An 18421-nucleotide genomic window follows, 5' to 3' on the forward strand; every position below is an offset into this window, starting at 1 on the left:
TACAATAGATATTAATGTAAATTAATAAATAAATCTTAAAACAAGTGAAACTTAACATGAATATGCAAATCAAGCTTGAAACGAACAAAAGTCACTACAAATAAGAGTTTGGGTATAACCTCCTTCTCTCACTGTAAAAGTCTAAAACCTACTGCGTCATTGGTGCTTTACTGAAAACCAATTTTATTACAAACATTTTCTTTTGTACTTAATATTGAAAATAAACATTAAAATTATAGTAAAATTTTCAACTGATCAGCTTTCAGCAATTAATATCATTATACATCAAATATTCAGTTTAATTTATTAACAAGTGTTTGAATACTGCCTCTTTTCTTAACTGTAAATAAAAACCAAAAGCCTACTGCGTCATTGGCGCTTAACTGAAAACGAATTATATTACAAATATTTTCTTTTCCAGTTATTACAGCATTGAAAATAAAAATAAAATTAAAGTGAAATAAATTATTTAACTGATGGATCTTTTAACAATTAATATCATTAGGCCTATACATCAAATATTCAATTTGATGTTGTTTATACTTTCCAAGACTGTTCAAGACGCATATAGTTTTCAGTAAAGCGCCAATGACGCAGTAGGTTTTAGACTTTTACAGTAAGAGAAGGAGGTCATACCCAATCACTTGTTTGTAGTAATTTTTGTTCGTTTCAAGCTTGACTAACATATTCAATTTAAGTTTCACTCATTTTAAGATTTATTTATTAATTTACAATTATATCTATTGTATGTTTGGTTGCATTGATTGTTTATTTAATTTCAGTTCGTTTTAAGTTTCATTTATACTTCAATAGCAAAATATTTTTTCGTTTTAAGCTTGATTTTCATTTTCAATCTAACAATTACTTGATTGAAGATCTGTTTATTAATTTATGTTATTTCTTGTTATATGTTTTTTTCTATGATTGTATATTTAATTTCTGTTCGATTAGGGTTTCATTTATTCTTTAATAGTAATTTCTGGTTGTTTTGAGTTTGAATTTTAAAAGGTATTTGTATTTGCTGAGCTTAAGTTTAAAACGGCCATTACTTTTCTTTGAAAAACTTATTTTTTGGAAAGCTTTTTTTTAATTAATTTTTGTTTGTTTTTGATTGGAAAAAGTTTCAAGTTTTTAAAAATTCCTTATTTCAAAACTAAACTTAAAAAAATAAAAATAAAATGTTCATCAAAGTATCAAAACTGGTATCAAAGTAACAATATCAAAGTGAAAAAGTGGGCTTGTGTCAAACTTGGAGTTTTTATTATCTGATGTTTTAACTATTTTTAACAAAATGACTATCTCAAAATTTTTATCGGATGGGTTTGGGGAAAAAAGGGTGTGGGGGGACTAGATTAAGCTATGGTCTCTTTTGACTCTTTAAAAGTGAACTAGAACCTTCTATTTTTAATCAAATGAGCCCTCTCTGAAGTTTATACGAGTATCCCTTCTATAGGAACCACATATATCCCCAGAGTATAAATTACCACGCCTGTCCCTGGGTCCTGGGGGTTTGTGTCGACCACGTGGTTTGAATATCTGATGGAAGAACTATTTTTAACAAAATGGTCACCTGAAATTTTTATCGGATGGGTTTATCCATCCGATAAACCCAAAGGCGTGGAGGGCGGGAGGGATTAGTTGCCCTCCGATCTTTTTCACTCTGAGAAAACGAACTACAACTTTTAATTGCCATTCAATTGAACCCTCTCTGAAGTTTATGCGAGCATCCCTTTCATAAGAACCACATACGGCCCCAGGACATAGCTTACAATGCCTGCCCCCCGGGCCCTGGTGGAATGTGTCGACACCGGAGTTTTTTTTATCTGACCTTTGAATTATTTAAAAAAAATGGCTCTCTCAAAGTTCTTATCATATGGGTTTCAGAAAAAAATGGCGTCGAGAGGGGGGCTAGTTTCCCTCCGATCTCTTTTGACTCTTAAAAAGTGAACAAGAACTTTCAATTTCCAATCAAATGAGCCCTCTCCCAAGTTTATACGAGCATACCTTCCATAAGAACCATATATGCCCCCAGAGCAATACTTACAACGCCTGCCCCGGGCCCTGGGGGGGGGGTTGTGCCGATACAGGATTTTTCTTATCTGACCTTTGAACTATTTTTAACGAAATGGCCATACATAAACAAGTTTTTATCGTATGATCTTTGAACTATTTTTAAAAAAATGGCTACCTCAAATTTTTTATCAGATGTATTTGGGGAAAAAGGGCTTGGGGGGCTAATTTATACGACGACCCCTTCTATATGAAGTGCCTTTGGGAAAATGGAATGTGGGGGAGGCTAGCTGCCCTCCAATCACTTTTGACTCTTATACGAGCATCCCTTCCATAACAACCATATATGCCCCAGGGCATAACTTACAACGTCTACCCCTGGGCCCTGGGGGGCTGTGTTGACACCAGTTTTTTTTTTTATCTGAACTTTGAACCATTTTTAACAAAATATCAAGCTAAAAATTTTTATCTGATGCATTTAGGTCGTGGAGGTGGGGGGGGGGGGCTATTTGCCCTCCGATCTCTTTTGACTCTTAAAAAGTGAATTAGAAACTTCAATTTTCAATCAAATGAGCCCTCTCCGAAGTTTATACGAGCATCCCTTCCATAAGAACATATATGCCCCCAGAGCATTACTCATAACACCTGTTTCCGGGCACTGGGGGGGGGGGGTTGCGTCTACACAGGAATTTTTCTTATCTGACCTTTGAACTAATGTTTATGAAATGGCTATTATAAAAATTTTATCGGATGGGCTTGGTAAAAAAGCATGTGTTGGGGGAGGGGGCTAGTTGTCCTCAGATATCTTTTGACTCTTAAAAATTGAACTAGAACTTTCAATTTCCAATCAAATAAGCCCTCTCTGAAGTTTATACGAGCATCCCTTTCATAAGAACCATATACGCCCCCAGGACAACACTTACAACGCCTATTCCCCGGGCCCTGAGGGGAGTTTTTGTTATCAAATTTTTGAACAATTTCCAAAAAACTGGCTATCTCAAAATTTGTAGTGGATGGGTATGGAAAAAAGGCCGTGGGAGGGAGGCTAGTTGCCCTTAACTCTTAAAAAGTGAACTGGAACTTTCAATTTCCAATCAAATGAGCCCTCTATGAAGTTTATATGAGCATCCCTTTTCTAAGAACCATACATGCCCTTAGGGTATTACTTAGAACGCCTTCCCCTGAACCCTGAGGCGGTTTATCGACAGTATAGTTTTTCTCATTCAACTTTTGAATTAGTTTTAACAAAATATGTAGATCGGAACTTTCATCAGATGAACTTGGAAAAAGAAGGCGTGAGGGGAGGGGGGGGGGGCTACCTGCCGTCGGATCTCTTTTGACTATTAAAAAGTGAGCTAGAACTTTCAATTTACAAGCAAATGAGCCCTCTCTGAAGTTTATACGAGCATCCCTTTCATAAGAACCAAATATGTCCCAGGGCATAACTTACAATGCCTGCCTCTGGGCCCTGGAGGGTTGTGACGATACCTGAGTTTTTGTTATGTGAATTTTGAGCAATTTTTAACTTAATGGCTATCTCAAAATTTATATTGGATGCATTTAGGGGAAAAGAGGCGGGGGGGGGGAGCTAGTTGCCCTCCCATCTCTTTGACTCTAAAAAACTGAACTGGAACTTTCAATTTCTAATCAAATAAGCCATCTCTGAAGTTTTTACGAGCATCCCTTCAATAAGAACCATCTATTCCCCCAGGGCATAACTTACAACGCCTGCCCCCGGGTCCTGGGGGTTGTGTTGACACCAGAATTTTTGTTATATGATCTTTGAACTATTTTTAACAAAATAGCTATCTTAAAATTTTTATTGGATGCATTTGGGAAAAAAGGGTTTAAGACGGGAGTTGGTTACCCTCCAATATCTTTTGATGCTTAAAAAGTGAACTAGAACTTTCATTTTCCAATCAAATGAGCCCTCTCTGAAGTTTCTACAAGCATTCCTTCCATAAGAACCATATATGCCCCCTGGGTATAACATATAACCCTTGCCCCTGAAGACTGTGGGGGGAGTGTTCTGCTCAAACATATAATTTCCAGGACTTTCAACTACATTGAACAAAATGGCTAAATCAAAATTTTGATTGGATGTGATTGGGGAACTGGTGGGCATGGAAGGGATGTTAGTTGCCTTCCAATCACTTTTGATCCTTAAAAAGGGCACTAGAACTCTTGATTTCCAATCGAGTGAGCCCCCTTTGAAGTTTCTACAACAACACCTTCCATATGAAGTGCCTCTAGGAAAAAAAAATAACAAAACATTGGAGCCATATAGTCTTTACTATAGGCAATGCTATAGCGTTGCCTCTGATTATTACTTAAAATAAAGGGAGCTTCAGAAGCCTGATTTGTCAATTATCACATTGACAGGGTTCGGACAGGTTGGTTCGTTTCAAATTATAGACTCTGTCCTATTTTTATAGGATTTCCCGGTCTCAAATATAGGCCAAATATAGGATTCGGAAGTCCTCGGGATCAGACCTGTGGTAGATGGCGTGGGATGCCTGGTCACATAAATTCGTCATTTCCCGAGTTTTTGCATTCATTTATTTATTTTTTTTATTTTTTTATTTCAAATACAAACTGTACAAATAGTAAAAAATCAGATACACATACTGTGCCAACAATTGACTGATACAGGTAAAATATTTGGAATCCCTCTTGCTGCTTTTTGGGCATCAGTTTCGATATGAGTTCAGTTTTCTCTTTGCAAGAGACTGCTCCATTCTCACAGATTCCACCCTCTGCTCTCTTTCACTAGTTCTGGACTTCAAAGCTCCTTCGAGCAAAGAAACAGCTAGGGCAATGTCTATGGAACTCTTGAAGCCTTCTTCATTCTGTTGGCTGCTTCCTGAAGTATAGTATCTGCTACTGTTCTCTTTTCTTGCTCTGATGCTCTAAGTTTTTTCCTTTTGCTTTCCAGGTCTTCTTATTTCTTTCTTTTTGTCGTGGACCTCCTGCAACTTCCGACCGAGAACCGATAACCGAGACGCTGCTTTCTCCTTCTCGGTTAGCTCTTCTTTTTTCTTTTCATCCAGATATTCTTGATACCAAGACCATGCAGAACGTGCAAAATTCAACAGCTCTTTTGTAATAACAAACCATTCTGGTTTTCCTGCATAAAGCCTCAACATGTCATATACCATGAGTCTCGCATCCAGAACGCGTTCAGAAATCAAGGCCTGGTCTTCACCGAGAATCCTACCAGAACGCAAGAACCCACGCTCAACATCTTGCGCTGCCATGTGACAACGTCATCACCGCTTTGATAAGCTTGGTAAGTTCCGGGTACTTGCTGTCCCCGTGCTCATTCACCAGTCCAAAATAATGGCTCCAAAAATGATCGATCCGAGTAATGTCCTCACGGGGTCCAGTTTCCGTTCGCAAAAACAGCCACTCAGCCTGGACGACGTCTGAGCTAACTCCAATTGCAATCTCGCATGCCACAACCACTATGTCTGCAATGCTTCTTGAATCCTTCATGTTGATTGTACTGAAACAGCGTAAAGCCTCTAGAAAACCATCCTTTTCCAGAGGACATTTTTTCAAAATATGGCGAATACCCGCAACAAAATATTTTTGCACATTGACATAGAAAATGGCCTTGTCTTTCAGTGTTGCTTTCTCACCAAAAGCTTGTTCCACATTTTCTGAAACTATGGGATTTTCTGCAATTTTTTCAGAAAGGTTCAACATTTCTGGTGAGAAATTTTCAGTCTTGGTCACGAAATCTGGAGTAAAGATCCGTCTGCAAAGCGTCACAACTAGTCTTTTGATCTCTGAGTGCAGAACATGAATGAGAGGCTCTTCTTTCTGGAACAGTTGGGTGAAACTCATGATCCGTTCTGCTGAGGCTAGAACAAACTCGAGTTGGGCCTTCATTATCGAACTTTTGAAAAAAGCCACAATCTTCAGAAATTTGGGAGTGGACAGAAGATTCTTCAGTTTTTTCTCTCTCGGCACGAAGTTCAGGAAGTACTCTAGGATTGCCGGCCACTGCTGCATGATTCTAGCGAGGACACGTCCGATCGTCAGCCAGCGGCTTGGCACATGCTTCATGAAAGCATTCTCTGGCACGCCCACTTTCTTTTGGTACTTTCGATAGTCTTCACAACGTGCAGGCCAGCCATCAAAAAATGAATGCACAAGAATAACAAAGTCGGAACTTTCTTCTCCAAACACCTGAAGACCTTTCAATAAAGCGTTATGAATTATATGGATGCTGCAAGTACCATTCCCTTTCCTGTCACTTTCTTTTTTTTGGCATTGAACTTGTTCCAAATGCTTTTGTTGACGTTTGGTCCGTCACTTCCAAGCGTGATCAGTTTTTCAAAGTGACAGCTGATTCTGCTCAATGGCTGATAATCTTCCTATACAGGTCATCACTTGTTGCATGGCCCATAAAACTTGTGCATAAATGTCTGCTCTGGATTTCGTTTCCATATCAGGACCAATATCAAACACGTATCTGTAACTCTTTTATACCAGCGTTGTTGGTTGTCTTGTCATATTCTAGTACCAAATATGACTGAATGTCCTCCACAAGCATTTGCTTACAGTAAGGATGCAGCACATCGGTAATCAGATATGAGAGTTTCTTCGCAAATAGGGACATTTTGTCGGGGATCTTACCAGGGAACATCGCATGGAAGGTTGCGACAATATGGTCTGAAGAGTTAGCAGAAATGGAACTCTGTACCGTCTGAAGTGCCCATAATAACTCAGCTTTATAAGCGGCATCATGCTCACAAAACATGTTTGTACCAACTAATGGTTTATCCTTGGTTGTTTCATCAACTTGAGATTGTCCAGGCAGGTGAAGCTGTAGTGGATGTAGTTGAGCAGTAACTGCGGCTTTGTGTTCTGCAGATCACACATGTTGGTTTAGCTGAGCAACCCCAGCTGTGCAATCAAGATTTTTCAAGCAGAGTTTGCAAAAAAAAAAACAGTACTGGTTGCTCCCAGTCTTACACCATTTGCCAATCTTTCTACCGCAGCAATCCGTCTTAGCAAGCCATGAACTATTGAACTTGGTAGGCCCCTTACTTAATTACCAAGCATCGCCGCGATTAAAAGGCCATAAAAAGAAAAAATGTGGATATGTCTGAAACTGGGCCGTATTCGCATCAACCTTTTGTAGCGTTCAGCCAGGAAACGCATAAGTTGCAAGAACTCACAGTCTCATTAAGTAGATACTGCTGGCCTATATACTGATCTTCACTCATTTCGGACAGGCCCAACATGACAAAAAATAAAACATAGGCTACTAAGTCAACACAACAGCATAGCCCAGGCAGAAGCAACTTACTAATCCCAACACAAAGCATTAGTTAAGTTCAAACAGCTCAACAGTTGTAATTAATTATCAATCTACACCAAAAGACAGCACAGTCTACAAGCAGAATCAAAAGCAAAGAAAAGCATATCTTGGCTTACTTAACGAGCAGTGAAAATTGCATATAATGACCAAATTTCTTGGTGATCTTCAACCAAAAATATAGGAATAATAGTATTTTAGCCAAAACATAGGCATTTAATAGGAGTGCATTAAAATATAGGAATTTATTGGAATTTATAGGCGAGTCCGAACCCTGCATTGATGAAACCTTAAATTACATTAGCCAACAACTAAGATAAGTTCTGCAATGGCACTGGTGAGCAATGATTCAAATTGGCTGCATCCCACTGTGTCTTCCATGGTTGCATCTGCCAGTCACAATCAATGCCAGATTTGAAAGCATTGGTGGTAGGGGCTGTTACTGTTTTATAAGTCACTGAATTCAAGTAGGACAATTCTATTGGAGAAGAAGTGGTTGACTGCATGTATCTGGGCTCTCTTCCAAATCAGCTTCAATGAATGGCCTCTCATCTTCTTCTGGGTGTCTAGCGGGAAATAAGATGGAGGGTTGTCACTGGTTAATAACTTCTTAGTCAGGATCATGTTTCATAAACTAGAAATCATACCTTCTGTTTTCTTAATCATGCTGGATAGTCAAGACTTATGTACACCTCTGTGCATGTTGTGGCCTTTCTTTGAAAGGATTACAAAACAAAACAGCTTCACTGAATGCCCTCTCACCTTCTACTGGGTGTCTAATCAGATATAGTAAAGGTCATATGGCTCAAATATTTTATTATTATTTATTTTTTTCCCATAGGCACTTCATATGGAAAGAGTCGTCGTATAAACTTCAAAGGGGGCTCATTCAATTGGAAATCGAGAGTTTTAGTGCCCTTTTTCAGGGTAAAAAGTGATGGATATGCAACAAAGACTCTTTTCATGTCCATCAGTCCCCCAAACACATCTAATCAAAATTTTCAGATATCCATTTGTTCTACATATCTGATTTCCAGATAGAAATTATGTTCTTGAGAAGAACACTCCCCCTACAGCCCTCAGGGCATGGATTGTAAGTTATGCCCTGGGGTCATATACGGTTTTTGAGAAAGCTTTGTTGTAGAAACTTCAAAAACGACTCATTCAATTGGAAATTCAAAGGGCTAATGCCCTTTTTAATAGTCAAAAGTAATTGGAGGGCAACTAACCCTCCTACATCCCAAAAAAAATTTGAGATAACTATTTTGTTAAAAATAGTTATAAGATCATATAACAAAAACTTCAGTGTCAACACAGCCCCCCCCCCTCCCGGGCCCAAGGGCAGGTGGGGTAAGTTATGCCCTGGGGGCATATATGGTTCTTAGGGAAGGGATGTTTGTATAAAACTTCAAAGAAGGCTCATTTGATTGGAAACTGAAAGTTCAAGTTCAGTTTTTAAGAGTCAAAAGAGATTGGAGAGCATCTTGCCCCCCCCTCTGAACCCTTTTTTCCTCAGACCCATCCTATAAGAACTTTGAGATAGCCATTTTTTTTTTAAATAGTTCAAACACCATATAAAAAACTGCGGGGTCAACACAGCCCCCAAGGCCCAAGCGCAGGAATTGTAAATTATGCCCTGGGGGAATATATGGTTCTTATGGAAGGGGTGCTTGTAAAAATTCAGAGAGGGCTCACTTGATTGGAAACTGAAAGTTCTAGTTCAGTTTTTTAGATTCAAAAGAGATTGGAGGGCAACTAGCCCCCCCCCAAGCCCCTTTTTTCCCAAATGCATCTAATAAAACTTTTGAAACATCCATTAGGTTAAAAATTCCTCAAGTCCGATAACAAAAACTCTTGATTTAACAAAATCCCTCAGGGCTCAGGGGCAGGTGCGGCGAGCTATGTCCTGGGGCAAGTACGGTTGTTAAGGAGTGCAAACTCGTATATCACTAAGAGAGGGCTCACTTTATTATGAACTGAAATTCCAACCTCCTCTTTGAAGAGACAGAGGAAATGAAAGGGCAACTTGCCCCCCCATATGCCTTCTTTTTCCAAACACATCTGATGAAAATTTTGAGATAGACATTTGGTTAAAAATAGTTCAAAGGTTGGATAAGAAAGATTCTGGTGTCAATACAACCCCCAGGGCCTGGAGGAAGGCATTCTAAGTTATGCCCTAAAGGCATGTATGGTTCTTCTGAAAAGGATACTTGTATAAACTTCATAGAGGGCTCATATAATTGGAAATTGAAAGTTCTAGTTCACTTTTTAAGATTCAAGAGATTTAAGGGTAACCCCCCCCCCGCCCTTTTTCCCCAAACCCATCTGCTACAAATTTTGAGATAACCAGTTTTTTTTAATTGATCCAAAATTAGATAACAAAAACTCTGGTGTCAACACAACCCCCCAGGGCCCGGGGGGTAGGCGTTGTAAGTGTTGTCCTGGTGGCGTATATGGTTCTTATGAAAGGGATGCTCATATAGACTTCAGAGAGGGCTCATTTGATTAGAAATTGAAAGTTCTAGTTCACTTTTTAAGAGTAAAGAGATACTTAAGGGCACCTAGCTCCCCCCCCCCCCAAACACCCTTTTTTCCCCAAGCTCATCTGATAAAATTTTTTAAATAGATTGATTCATATTTTTGAGAGGTATAATGGCAGAAAGATTTAGGATTATCCCAAACATCCTTAGTCAATTGTTCCTCAAACCTTCTCGTCAACTGCTTGATATGGTTGGTTGTCTGGGTATGAACAGTTTTGAAGAGTTGATAATTTTCTGAGTTTTTTTTCCACCCGTAACAATTACATGCTCAATGTTTCCTATTAATTAGCTTACTTGTTTCAGTAGTTAAAAAAGGTAGACTTTTCGCCTGTTTATCCCAAAAAAATTCTGGTGTATGAATTTTCAGCATGCAAAATTACAGTTCTCACATTAGACTGACTCTTATCAATATCGTTGGTGATAAGCTGTTCTCAATAGACATTGGCAAGTTTTTTGGAGACTAGTTTGTAATTGACATATTTTCATTGTTTGGAATATGGTCGTTTAGTAGGCAAGCATAACTCTGAAACAATTATAACATGGTCACTACTACCAATGGCTGTGTTTATTACATTCTTAAGAAGGTCAGGATTACTGAGAATAATTAGATCAAAAGTTTTGGAAACTTGACTTTCTCTGAAATGAGTTGGTTGTGAAATTATTTGACAGAGGGAATTATCAGAGAAGGCAGGCAAAAACCATATCCATCAATCTGTTGGATTTTAGGAAGGTTAAGGTCACCCAGAAGGACAAGGTCATAGCTTGCAAAATTGGAGATCACTTGTGATAGCAGCCAAATTAGATTCAGAGTTCAAAACACAGGGAGCCCTGGGACTTATATAAACAACAGCCACTACAATTAAGATCGTGTAATTTTATCCAAACAGACTCAATTCCATCAGTAGTAAGAGAATTAAAATGAATTAGGCTAACCTTCAGGCCATCTCTTACATATAAACACAATTCTCTGTGACAAGTGGGGGATACAGGTTAGAAAAGAGTTGGTAACCATTTCAAAAGGTGATAAGGCTGACAAGGTGTTTTTTGGTGCAACTTCTGTAATTGCTGCAACATCCACCTCTGCCATTAACATACAAAAGGAAAGTTCTGTAAGTTTATTAGGGAGGCTATCAACACTAGAACTGAAGATCTTCATTTCATGAGAGGTAGGAATCTGAGACGATGTAGGACTAGTATAAGCAGGAACCAAAGAACTAGGAACATTATTGGATACTGCACTGTCAAATGACAAGGAAAAAATAACAGCAATAAATAACTTTTAATTTCCCTTCAAATGAACATCTGAAATTATATAGGGAGAATATGAGTGGGAATTATCCAGGGGAATATGCCTAGCTCCAATCAGCCTATACAAGAAGCACACTAGGGCCTGCAAGTAATCAAAATTTTACTCTCTCAAATCTCTCTAATGCTAACTGAAATAACTTTTTAATTTTTTTTCTCATTATTGGAAGTGTGATGTTATCTTTTTCATGTTTAAAATAAAAAAATTTGAAAAAAATAAGACATCTCCAGTTCTATGTACAGGATAAAACCAACACTGTCATAATTACCCTATGATAAACAGAAAACTGATGTTCAACCATGGTACATATATATATATATATTAGTTAATTTGGTGTAGCAACTCACAGAAACAACAAAACTTTGTAGACTTTCTGGATTGTGAAGAATGTTAATAGTATGACCAAGAGCAACACCAAATAGTTTTTTCCCAGTTCACCCTATACCAAAAATTATTTACATATGATTTATGAATACTGATAAGAGTGAAAGTAAAAATGATAATGTCATCAATAAAAACGTGCAGCACACTATAAAGTTATAATTTTTTTCAGTCTTGTCTAAACCTATATTCTAGGGCTATGTTTGGGACCACCAGGGGCATTTATGAGTTAAATAGTTATTAGGCTTGGAGATCACAAAAACAAGCATTAAATAGTCTGTTTAGACCCCGGCGCCGCGCTGGCGGATCGACCGAGCGCCACAAACAAAAGGCCCGGTCGAACACCGCTAAAGTGTCACAACGCCGCCGGTGCGCCGCCTGAAAAGGCGGCGGCGTTTGGTCGACTTTAAATTAATTTTGCGGCAATTCTTTATTGCATCAACCGCAAAGTTGGAGCTTTTCCTTCTTGTGTGGTTTAGTATTTCGGTTTTCCTGATTAGAAATCAAGCAGGGCTTGCACTATCCCGAATTTTCGAGTGTTTCCCCGAAAATCTATACATCACCCCAAAAAAAAATTTGGTTCCCCCAATCCCCGAAAATCACACAATCATGGTGCAACCCCTAGCAATTTATCACCAGTGACTTTCCCTGCCAAATATTACTTTGCATTCCATAATTCTTCACTAATCTCTGGTTCGTTAATTTTCGTCTCTTGTTACTTTGCATAAAAACCAGACAGATTCAATATGCAATTGCATTGCAAATATTGCAATATACACAGTTCTTCATATGTTGACAAAAAAAGTATCGTCTTTATGAAATGAGTTTAAATCATTTCGAATCCAGTTTCCCACTTGCAATTCCTTACATCATTTGTAGTCAAGAATTTTATTTTCACGGTGAATAGAATTATAGAATGCAACATTCACTACAGTTTGATTTTGAAATTGATAGCCGACAGATCGTTTCTACAGGTAAATTGTAAGTTGGCAGAATTTCTTTTCTTTTGCTGTTTTTAGATAAGTTTTTCTTAATTTTTAACGCTCAACTGTTGGACGCCTGATAGATTAAATAAAGTCAAATCTTTCGTCTGAAAAATATTTAACCCCCCCCCCCCCCAAAAAAAAAACCTTCTATTGAGACAACATTTAGACTAAGATATGTACAAGGTTGGGGAATTAAAAATTAAAAACGGAAGTTACCCCAAAAATATGATTCATAAAAAAAATTGTAAATTATTGCCTATAGGGGGGGGATAGGGGGCTATCATTTTTAAATGATAATACTTCATTTTTTATATTGAAAGCAGGGATGCCAAAAAAATATTTATTTTTTTTCATTTAAAGCAGAGATGGAAGAAAATACTATCAAATTCCCAGGGAAACCATTGAAATATTTTGATAGACCCAGGGCCCCCTATTGGGACTTGTTCATTGTCTTGGGTATTTTGCGATTTCTCATAGGCTACTGGCCTAATTTGAATTTTGTGTGTGCTCCCTTTTAATTAGATTCTTTGGATCTTATTGAATGCCACGGCAAATCTATGGCTCAGTTTTCAAAAAATTTGATATGTATCTGAATAATTTCGACTTTTTTGTTGTTGTCTTTGTACCCCTTTACTCATACCCTCAATTTTTTTCAAGGAACACTAAGCTATTTAACGTTATTTCGCGTGTTTGTTTGAACCATATAGTGACCTAGTTAATTATTAAATAAATAATTTTTTTAATGTAAAGCTGAGACAGTATCCTAGCAAGGTGGTATCTAGAGGGGGGGGGGTAGGGAGGTATTACATTTAAATGATAATTTCTCAAATTTTTTTAATGAAAGCAGGGATGCAAAAAAGTTAATTTTTTTTTAATTTAAAGCAGAGATGGCATCCTATCAAGGTGGTATACAGAGGAGGGGGGCGGGGGGGGGGGGTTGGGAGCTATCATATTTAAATGATAATACCTTGATTTTTTTTAAAGCAGGGATGCCAATAATTTAATTTTTTTTTTTATTTAAAGCAGAGACGGTATCCTATCAAGATCATGGTATCCAGAGGGGGGGGGGGCATAGGGAGTTACCTATATTTAAGTGATATTACCATGTTTTTTTTTATTGAACGCAGGGATACCAAAAAGTTTTTTTTTAATTAAAGTGGAGATGGTATCCAGGGGGGGGGGGGCAGTAGGGAGATATTATATCTAAATCATAGTATGTCAAATTTATTTATTTTTTAAAGCAGGGATGCCAAAAAGTTAATTATTTTTTTAATTTAAAGCAGAGAAGGTACCCTATCAAGGTGCATGGTATCCAGGGGGGGGGGGGATTAGGGAAGTATTATATTTAAATGATAATATCTTGAATTTTTTTTATTGAAAACAGGTATTATTTTTTATTGGAAGCAGGGAAGTTATTTTTTTTTTAATTTAAAGCAGAGACAGTATCCTATCAATATGGTATCCAGGGGGGGGCAGAGGGAGTTATTATATTTAAGTGATAGTACCTTGATTTTTTTTATTGAAAGCAGGGATGCCAAAAAGTTAGTCTTTTTTTAATTTAAAGTAGAGATGGTATCCTATTAAGGTGGTGTCCAGAGGGGGGGGGGTAGGGAATTATTAGATTAAAATAATAATAACTTGAATTTTCTTATTGAAAGCAGCCCCAGTTCACACAAAGTGGCTAAGTTGATTTTTATTCATGACAATTATAGCCACATCCTGCAGTTAGAATAGACTTCCAAGTTTGACTGAAGGAATTTTTTTGACCAGTTGACCCCTAGATTTTTTGTCCCTCCACACTATTTGGAAATATACCTTTTTTTACACATACTAATATTTGGACTTTCATTAGTATACCAGCTTACCCATCACACATTGCCATGATCTTAAATAAAAGGAAATTCAATGAGAATACCCATAAGGAAAATTTCTAAACATTCACTGTCTTAGTTAAAAGTTTTTAACATCATAATGCTTTCATTTTAGTTCAATTATAATTGAGAAACATATTTGAATCATACAAGATTACATTGAATTGCTATGCATGCTCTTTGAAAAGCTGTTCAATTTTCTGATATTGTCCATTATATAAATTCATTTAAGTTCAACCAAGCTAATTGGTTGAGACTGGCACATTGATTGGAAATTAATTTCCATTTTCCTTCAAGTACTGAGGTGGGTCATCCACATTTCATCATTGGGAACTGATAATTGATTATTTTTTAAGATGAAATTTTAAGTTATCCTATTCAAAATGATTATAAATGATTGTGGAAAACATTGGTGGGACAGGTTGATGTGTTTTACATATATTTCTGCTTGCAATTGTATGTTCTTTTGTGTATTGTAAATACTGTTTTATATATGGCATATTTCAACAGTTGGATAATGTTTTGAAATATGAATCAACACATGTAAATTAAAGAAGGAAGAAGCCAAGCAAAAACACTCTGTACAACATAGTTGTCCAACCCCTATGATAATTTAAAAATTAACAAGATTTTTGTGAGTTATACTTGATGTATTTTTTTTAAATTGTTATTAAAACCCGTTTTTAATACAAGTAAGGCTTTTTAGGAATCTAAAAGAGCAAAAAAAAAAAAAAATCAATATCAAAGTCACCCATTTCAACTGTTTTAAAGCTGACAAAGCAGATATTGGCAAAGGGCATTATGAAAAAAATTAAGCTTCTAAATTCAAACTTATATTCAAAGTTTTTACCCAGATAACTGACAAATTTTGTGATACAGTATTTGAAGTTTTGTACACAGTAGGCCTAATGCTCAATGAAAAAAAACTACTAATTTTGATAATTATTTATGTTAAGAATACATAGCTAATAGATACTTCAACTATTATGCAAGGGTTCTGAAATGCCACAGCCATTTTGTTTCTACCAGATTTCTACTTCTCTTGATGAATGACAAAGACGAGCAGTTTCCAGCCAGCAACTTGTGAAGTTTTGAACTCATGAATAGACTCAAATCTGTTGTCAATTTAAGCTGTGATTTGAGAAAGACTGATGAAAACATTAATGCTTGTGGTCAACATTGATCACACTGGCAGCACTCCACCAACATCTTACTGGCAGTGCACTGCCAACATCTTACTGGCAGTGTGGCATGCTGTTTTTGGCCCTGCCACTGCCAGTCTTCCCTCATTGATGCAGTGCTGGGGTCTAAGTCTGTTCACTGTGTCTCTATATCACTAATTGAATCATATGCACATCTACAGAAATTTAGGCCTAAATGACTACTGAAGCCAACATAGGAAATGGTTTGACCTTTTCCCCTATAATTAAAAGAGCTGATTCCCTAGCTTGACAAAAAGGTGAAGGTGTAGAGCAATGGCTTTCCAGAAGGAAACATCTTGGCAAAACTAGTACCATTATACCCTAGGCTAGCCTATCTAACAGGCCTAGTTTACCAGGTAGACAAAACTCTCTTGTATACAATTTTAATATTTTTTTTCAACTTAATGGTTATGAAATCCTAATAGGCGTAATGGGCTAGAAATTTTATGAGTGTAGGGTAGGCCTAGTGGAATAGGTCAATATATACCAAATCATATTATTGAGTTAGGACTAAAGTGAATACACCATTTGACGCCTTTTTTATGCTGATTAAAAATATAATAAGCATTTCTATCGGAAATGAATTTCAGCCCCCCCCCTATATCTGCAAATTCAGGGTTCGGTTAGGTATCGCCTATAGCGGGGGGGGGGGGCTGAAATTAAACTACGATATACATGATTATTAGGCCTATATTTGTAATAAGAATAAAAAAAAGGCATTAAATGGTGTATTCACTTTAGTCCTAACTCAATAATATGATTTGGTATATATTGACCATGGAATACAAACTGTTATTATGTTGTTTAGGCCTAGTTCAGAAGAGGGGATATATAATAGTACCAATAGGTAATCAAAGTTCATTCCTCTTTGAGGAAGAAGGATTAGATTATCCACAAGTATATCTGTCGCACGTGCTAGCCATAGGCCGTAGCCTATATGCTAGCCTAGCCTCTGGATATGTCCTAAAGTTTCACTCAATCAGGTTAATTTACAAGATAGAACCATGACCATCATCTAGAATTTTACTTATGTTCATCATCAAAAGATAAACTCACTTTCTCAGAGACTAAGGACGCGGAATCAAAGGTTTGTTTAAATCTTATTTCAATTTCCTTCATTTTTAGATTCAAAATTTGACATTGGGATGAGCAACGTTGTCGAAACTGATTTTAAACAACGGCGAATGTCGATTGTTCTTTTAAACAGAATGGCGATTGCTCTTTTTGAAACGGACAAGGTACAAACTATTGAAAGTGTTTTAGTAGAATAAAACTTTATTTGAAACACGATACAAACATTAAGGCTTGATTTCTAATGTATTTGGCTGTAAAGCGTTTTACTCAACAGATGAAAATATTACTCCTCCGAGGATAAATACATTTTTATAACGTAGATATGTCATGAATAAAAGAAATACACCTTAAAATTAGAGGCCGTTTTCACGAAGACTTGAGTCGAACTCGAGTTCAACTTCCACATGGATTTATGTTTTTGCGCTGGATTTGCTCGCTGGATGTATGTTTTTGCGTAAATCCTCCTCGAATCCATCTAAAGTTGAACTCGAAGTTGAGCTCAAATCCATCGTTTGTTCAACTCTGTGTTAATAGCAGAGTAGAACGTCAACCTGCATAGAATTCTAAGTTGAAAATCCATCTTTAACTTACAAAAAATGTATTTTATCTATCTTTCGTTGTTTTCACGAGGATTTTAGTTGAACTCGAGTTCAACTTCCACTTGGATTTATGTTGTCGCGCTGGATTTGCTCGCTGGATGTATGTTGTTTCGTAAATCCTCCCCGAATCCATCTAAAGTTGAGCTCAAATCCATCGTTTGTTCAACTCTGTGTTAACAGCAGAGTAGAACGTCAACCTGCATAGAATTCTAAGTTGAAAATCCATCTTTAAGTTGAACAACAGATGGATTTTATCTATCTTTCGTTGTTTTCATGAGGATTTTAGTTGAACTCGAGTTCAAACCGAGTACTCGTCAAAACAGCCTCTTAGTTTTATATCTATAAAATTTTTCCATACAGTTCAGAAATTTTGATTATGTCCTGTAAAGTCAACCTAAATTTCAATAAGTTAATTACTAAAGTGAATTAAAAATTCTCTTAAGTAAATTATTGGAATAAAGAAAGCACAAAAAATCAAATATAGTAGTAGACAGCAATAGTATGAAATGTATAAAATTTTAAAAAACAACACAGTTTAATGTTGACCGTTTTTAAATCCACAAAACGTGCATTTCACATAACATAGATTTAGCATTTGATTTACAAGTCCTTACAGTGCTGACTAAAAAGTCAACTAGAGATGGAGGGTTCTCGGAGCTAGGAATTTTACGGTTATGTATTTTTCTTTTGTCTGACATTACAACAAAAATTAGTGCTCATCTAAAAAATACTAATACACAAAATAAAAATAACCGGAAGTTTGAGGGAGGGTTCCAAAGAGTCACAAACTATAATTGCCTATATTTGTCTGTGAGTATAGAACAGCTTCATGGCCTACAGCTATGCACATTTGTCAAAATCTTAAGCACTGCCTGAGAGAGCCAAAGGTTATCTTCGTCGATCAAGTGGAGAAAATTGTGCAACAATCAGCTGTTTTACTGGGTATTCATTAAATCCAAAGTCAGACACACTCCAAAAAACAGCTATTTTGTAACAGGCACTAAATATTTGTCATCTACAACCATCAAAAACATGTTAGACATTATTTAAAGAGGATAGAGATTTTTAGTTGGAGGTGAAATGTGTATTTATGAGTGTTCACTTCCAATCCAAGTTCTTTGCG

The 18421-nt window shown here is 36.8% G+C and overlaps 1 protein-coding gene across 1 annotated transcript in view; it reads right to left on the minus strand.

Moving 5' to 3' along the window:
* Positions 1 to 16752, minus strand: part of LOC148951904 (uncharacterized) — a 113382-nt gene extending 96630 nt beyond the window's left edge. The window contains exon 1 of the mRNA XM_089089390.1: positions 16682 to 16752. Within this exon, the coding sequence (XP_088945516.1) occupies positions 16682 to 16744 (63 nt within the window). The 5' untranslated portion in view covers positions 16745 to 16752. The remainder of the gene's footprint in view (positions 1 to 16681) is intronic.
* Between the last annotated feature and the right edge of the window lie 1669 nt (positions 16753 to 18421).

This window comes from Artemia sp. Qi Xiang Cuo, chromosome 5 (assembly GCF_049724085.1).
Source record: "Artemia sp. Qi Xiang Cuo chromosome 5, ASM4972408v1, whole genome shotgun sequence".
NCBI lineage: Eukaryota > Metazoa > Arthropoda > Branchiopoda > Anostraca > Artemiidae > Artemia > Artemia sp. Qi Xiang Cuo.